A 6547-nucleotide genomic window follows, 5' to 3' on the forward strand; every position below is an offset into this window, starting at 1 on the left:
GTCTGTGTGTCATTTGGCAAACTCTCCCAAGGCCTTGGTGTGAGAAGTGTGTAGCGAGGCGAGGGCACCTCTTTCTTGTATTTCCACTTTCTCTCTTCTTAAGAATCATAACCCAGAGATTATTTAGAGATATGCTAGTAGTATGGGAGCTAACAAAAATAACATGTTAACCTTCTGTAACCACTGGAATGATCAAGTTTAATAATTTTTGAATCATAAAGAGGATATTAATTTCAATTGACCTTTCTCCAAGCAGGATAAATCTCTTTTATTCACTGAAATCAGTCCTTAGTTTAGTCCTCAATCTTCTTCCTTCGCTGTCTGTCTCTTTCTCGCTGGTTGTCGCTGTGAAATCTTGCTGCGGTTTGTCAGAATGTATTTTTTGGTTCACCTCTTTATGACGTAACAATCCAGAATTCATTGTGATGATATATTCCTGTGTATCGCCAAGCTCAAACTTACAGCTGAACTGATGTTTCATTTGAAGGTTGTCTACATAAAATTCAGAATATATCACGTAAACTTTGCATAAAGATTCCTAACATTCATTTGTACATTAAATGCAAAACTTTTCTAAGCTGATTTTAATTAAACAGTTGTCTGTTGTTGATTATTTTCCTATAACAGCACACCTCATCATGTTTTATTCCTTACTTAATGCAGTCTGAGGTCATGCGTGAATGGAAGTAAAAGAAGGAATTGAAACAGTCATTCCTAGTGGTGTGAAACGGTGTGAAATATACTCCAGCGATACTGTCAGGATGTATAGAATAAAATGGATATGGACAAATAGTGAACAGATGCATCCTGCATATATGATGTTGGCTATATATATATATATATAGTCCTGACACTTATACCCTGCAGCTGATTTTTCACAGCACTGACAATTAATTGCTTCTGCAACCTACAAACAGTATGTGTGTGTGTGTGTGTGTGTGTGTGTGTGTGTGTGTGAGAGAGAGAGAGAAAGAGACATTTACATTTATGTACGTGGCAGACGCCCTTATCCAGAGCGACTTACATTTACTTCATTTATACAACTGAGCAGTTGAAGGTTAAGGGCCTTGCTCAAGGGCCCAGCAGTGGCAGCTTGGTTTGCTGGCATTTGAATTCACGACCTTCTGATCAGTAGACCAACATCTTAACCATCGAGCTACCACTGCCCTCAAAGTAGTCAAAGCAGAAATTGTGCTAGCAAAGTCATGTCTTGTACCAATCATCAGTGATTTCAGTCTCAGCTGAGGTCCAGACAAGCTCAAACAAGCTGCTCTGGCAGTGACGCTCTCTCTCAGAGGGAAACACAGAAACGCCCGACCTAAAGTCACCTGGATAACTGCTGTCATGCTTATTCATTAAAATAAAACTTTATAAAGCTCCTTTCTTCTTTGTTGTAATTACTATAGCTAGTATCCTACACTAATATTGGAACCCTTGGTAAATATGAACAAAGAAGGCTGTGAAAGTCATGGTTAAACAATTTCCTGTTCCTAGTCACCCAGGTGTATTTAAAAAAAAAAAAAAAAAAAGTAAAATATCAATGGGAATATACTTTGGATATATTTTTCTCATATGAATTCATGGGGTGCCAATAACTGTTGCACAATTATATTTAACAAAGCTATATTTTTTAATAAACCTGTTTTGTTTGCAATTTTTTGACCCATGAGAGCAGAGTATTTTTGTGAATGTATTGAACTAAAGATCAAAAGGTTAAACAATAAAGAAATTTTTCACAGCCTTTTTTGCTCATATTTAACAAGGGTGCCAATATTAGTGGAGGGCACTGTATTTCAATAAAATTCTATTTCAAAGATTAATAATACTACTGTTTCAATAATTTATTATTACTTAAAATAATACTTTTCATTTAAATAAATTACTATTTATATAATGAAAAAAAATCCTTATGAGATTTTTTTTTTTTTTAGAGGAATGAAGATATGCCAATATTTTTCAAAGATAAATAAATAGGCAGTTCTCCATCACATGGAGCATGACGATGTTATTAGCATTGGAAACACACACTGCACACACGCTGATGTCACAGTGCTGTTCGTGTTTAATTTACAAACAACTGCAAGAAGTTTACTAACACGTAAAGAGAACAGAAGACACTGAAGTGAGTCAGTCCCGTGTTCACGCCTTCCTCTGCTTCAGCATGGTCAGGTACAGGCCCAGAGACTTCTGGATCGATTCTTTAGCGATGAAGCTCACAAAGTTTTTAATGTCGGCGTCTCGGCTGGCCAGCAGTCGGTCCACTGTCGGCTTCCTCAGCATGGATTTGCTAATCTCGCGGGCGTGATCTGTGGATCAAACACATCAGAGCTTAATTATGCAGCATTATACATCTATTTTGCATTTTAACAGCTTTATACACACACGATATTAAAAACATTTCAATTTACACGGTTTTTCAAAATCAGGTTGTTCGCTATAGACATTTTTTGGATCTTTATTTTCTGATTTGTTCAAATGCAGTTGAGTTTCGACGACTGCTTAAATAATAAATAATACATAAATAAAACATAAAAGTCTTTACATGATCCGTATCCTCAAAAATTATTGGTGAAATTATAGGGTAAAAAAAAATCACCCCTAAAAATATTTTGTTAGAATAAAACTACATATCTTCTACACTGTTTAAGGTAAAAAAAATAATATATATATTTTAAAAAGTATATACAGTGGATATAAAAAGTCTACACACCCCTGTTAATGGCAGGTTTTTGTGATAAATGATGTCAGAACCTTTTCTACCTTTATTGTGAATTTTTAACCTATTAATTAATGTGAAAAACAATAAGAATCATTTTTGGGGGACAGAAGTGAAAAACAAAACAATACCTTTATGCTGACCCTAACCTGGTTGCATAGGTGTACACACCCCTAAACTAATCCTTAGTTGAAGTAGCTTTAGATTTTATCACAGTCTTTTTGGGTAAGAGTCAATCAGTTTGGTACATCCTGACTCAGCAATATTTTTCCATTCTTCCTTGCAAAATCATTCGAACTCTGCCAGATTGGGTGAGCATCTCCTGTGCACAGCCCTCTTCAGGTCACCACACAGATTTTTGATTGGATTTAGGTCTGGACTCAAAGCCTTGAACTTGTTTTGGTGAAGAAATTCCTTTGTTGATCTGGAGGATTGCTTCGGGTCATTTCTCTAAGCTGAAATTCATCTTAAAAACACTCTCTTCATCTTAATTGTTTTAGCAGAAGACTTAAGGTTTTGTGAAAAAACTGACTGGTATTTGGAGCTATTCATTATTCCCTCCACCCAGAATAAAGCCTCGATTCCAGCTGAAGAAAAACAGCTCCAAAGTATGATGCTATCTCCACCATGCTTCATCGTGTCTTTTGGTGAGGTGATGTGGTCTCATCAGATCATAAACACATTATTACACATGGTTTGGAGAGACTGGATGATTTTTTATTACTTATTTTTTGATTAAACGAGGATTCTGTCTAGCCACCCTGCCTCATAGCTCAGAGATATGAGGAATTCGGGAGACTGTTGTCACGTGTAGGAAGTAACCAGAACTTGTCAGAAATTGCTGCAGTTCTTTTAATGCTGCTGTAGGCCTCTTGTCAGCCTCCCTCACCAGTTTTCTCCTGATCTTCTCATCAATGTTAGAGGGCTGTCCTGTTCTTAGTAGTGTCACTGCCGTGCCATATTTTCTCCACTTCTTGATTATTGTCTTTACAGTGTACCATGGTAGATCCAATGCCTTGTGAAAAATTTATAACCCTCTCTTGATTGATATTTTCAAAAATGAGATCTCGTACCTGTTTTCTAAGCTCTTTGCAGCCCATGGCTTTTCCAGTTGGATGTTATCAGGTACCTAGTCAGGAAAATCCTAAAGGAACAGCTTTATTTGGGGGTAATTAGTCACTTTAATTGATGGCAGGTGTAAACTAATTAGTATTTAACATGTTTGAATGTAATCGGTTGATTCTGAACACTGCCATATTCCCGATTATAAAAGGGTGTGCACACTTACGCAAGCTGGGTATTGGAAGTTTTTTATTTGTCTTTTTTTTTCTCCCTAAAATGATTATTGTTTTTCACCTTAATTTCTATGTTAAAAGGTCTCAATAATAGGTAGAAAAAAAAAATGTACATCATAAAACCCTGCCATTTTACCAGGGGTGTGGAGACTTTTTATATCCACTGTATTTATTGTGTGCATTTCATACACTGATCTCTGCTTATTTTTATGAAATGTGCCAATAATTCTGGAGTTGACTAAAAGATTCTTCTAAATTGTCTGATTTCATTTCAGTAGTCATTTTTAAGCTGCATTTCAGTAAACATGTGTGTATCGTGATATATACAGCTAAATATTGGCTCTCTTTTTTAAAGAGTGGGATGAAAACAGAAAGGCAGTCTGTACTCAGTGAAGATCAGAATAAAGTAAGGTTCTGACCCGGAACGTCCAGCCACTTGGTCATGGTTTCAGTAGCCGTGCTGAGAACGTTCTCCTCAGGAACCAGCTGGTCCACAAGGCCGATCTTCAGGGCATCAGAGGGACTGTACATCAGACCGAACTGGAGAGAAAGTTCTGTTGTTCTGTGACCCACTGTGTTCACCATCGTGTCCTTAAACCTGATACACACACAGATTTCAGCTCTGCATGTTTAAATGTCACAACAGCATGCAAAACTGAGCCTTATAAAGCGTACTGCTCATTATATTTATGTTTAACAAACAATAGATAATAAAAACTTGATAAGATAGAATAGTAACTAATGTAAGGTAAGATAAACTCAGCAAAAATTATTTACAATTTTTTTTAAATATAATAGACAGCAAGAGAGCAAGAGAGACAGAAAGAGAGAGATATAGCGATAGACCGAGCAAGTGCAGTCAGATGGGGAGAAAGAGACAGAAAGAGTGAGAGACACAGAGAGAAAGAGTGAGAGACACAGAGAGAAAGAGTGAGAGAGAGACAGACAGTGAGAGAGAGACAAAGAGAAAGGGTGAGAGAGACACGTGGGCAGAGACAGACAGTGAGAGACAGTCAGAGAGAGACAGAGAAAGAGACAGACAGACAGTGAGAGAGAGACAGAGAGAAAGAGTGAGAGAGACAGACAGTGAGAAAGAGTGAGAAAGACACAGGGAAAGTCAGACAGAGAGAGAGAAACAGAGAGAGACAAAGAGAAAGAGTGAGAGACACACACAGGCAGAGACAGAGAAAGAGTGAGAGACACAGACATACAGACAGAGAGAGAAAGAGCAAGACATAAAATTCATTAATTTGGAAAAATGTTTTATATAACATATGGAAATAGAAAGAAGTATTATAATACTTCTTAGTAAACGCTGATACAGGTATGGCTCTATTGACAGATTTATGGTCAAGAATTTAATCTTATTTGCTGCTGCATCTAATCACAATGTATATATTATGTATAAATATAATGTGTACAGTGAAAGGAAATAAGTATTCACAGCTTTGTTGTTTAATATACTTTCAGTACAGTATATCTACTTCAAATTTACACGCAATTTTTTTTGGCTTTGCACATTTATACAGAAATGTATATATTCATAAACATTAACAAATTATTTGTACTAGTAAGAAATGAAAAATATTGACTATTGCGCCTTTAAATAACAAAAACAATAGTGTCTCGCGGTGTATCCACTCACGCACCAGAAGGGAGCGACGATGCCGAGCTGCGTCTCGTTGAGGCCGATTCTGTAACGAGGATTGTCTGCCATGATCCTGTAGTCACTTGACAAGGACATCAAACAGCCTCCTGCAGGACTGGAACCCTAAAAATAAAATAAACATTTAAAAAAAAAAAAAAAAAACAAGCGTGCACACACACACACACAGTCTGGGGAAAGTTAAATGAGACTCACGTTGATGGCAGCGATGGTGATCTTACTGTAGCCGTACAGTTTGAGCCACATGTCCTGCACCGCTCTCCAGAACTCGGCGTAGTGCTCCGGAGTCTTACCGTACATGTCCAGGATGTCCAGACCTGCGGAGAAAATCTTCGGCTGAGCCTAGAAAGAGACGGGCTGGTTTACTGTTTTTGCAAAACTCGTAACAGTACACTGTTATCTTGACCATTCTTAATGAATTTTTAAAAACACTTCTCGCCCTATTTTTTCCCATAATTTCTTCTAATCATCATGACTACTGAAATCCTGTGTGCAGTCATGTACCAACCGAGGTGAGAATCACTCCTCTGCAGCTCTTGTCCAGCTCAAGCTTCTCTAAACCGATGGAGAATTCGGTTAGAAAGTCCAGATTCATGCTGTTCACCGGTGGGTTCTGGAACTTCATCACAGCAATACCTGCACAAAACATTCAAATATCAGTAATAGGAAGAAATATAAAAATGCTAACATGCAAAATATCTTTTTTTTTTTTTTACTTATTTTTGCGATTATTGGGCCTCATTTATTCGTAAAGCGTTTACACGCCGAGTTTGGTTCTCATGAAAATACTGTCAAATAGGAAAAACTTTGTATGTATACATATGTATATTTATTCTTATTTGTTTCATCTATAATGTTAAATCAGTTTTA

At 37.0% G+C, this 6547-nt stretch overlaps 1 protein-coding gene across 1 annotated transcript in view; it reads right to left on the bottom strand.

Moving 5' to 3' along the window:
• Window positions 1-2044: 2044 nt before the first annotated feature.
• Window positions 2045-6547, bottom strand: part of eci1 (enoyl-CoA delta isomerase 1) — a 15688-nt gene continuing 11185 nt past the window's right edge. The window contains exons 3-7 of the mRNA XM_053652056.1: window positions 6186-6313; window positions 5873-6019; window positions 5661-5782; window positions 4431-4609; window positions 2045-2306 (exon numbers count right to left, since the gene is read on the bottom strand). Coding sequence (XP_053508031.1) covers window positions 2140-2306; window positions 4431-4609; window positions 5661-5782; window positions 5873-6019; window positions 6186-6313 — 743 coding nt within the window. The 3' untranslated portion in view covers window positions 2045-2139. The remainder of the gene's footprint in view (window positions 2307-4430; window positions 4610-5660; window positions 5783-5872; window positions 6020-6185; window positions 6314-6547) is intronic.

This window comes from Ictalurus furcatus, chromosome 2 (genome assembly GCF_023375685.1).
Source record: "Ictalurus furcatus strain D&B chromosome 2, Billie_1.0, whole genome shotgun sequence".
Lineage (NCBI taxonomy): Eukaryota > Metazoa > Chordata > Actinopteri > Siluriformes > Ictaluridae > Ictalurus > Ictalurus furcatus.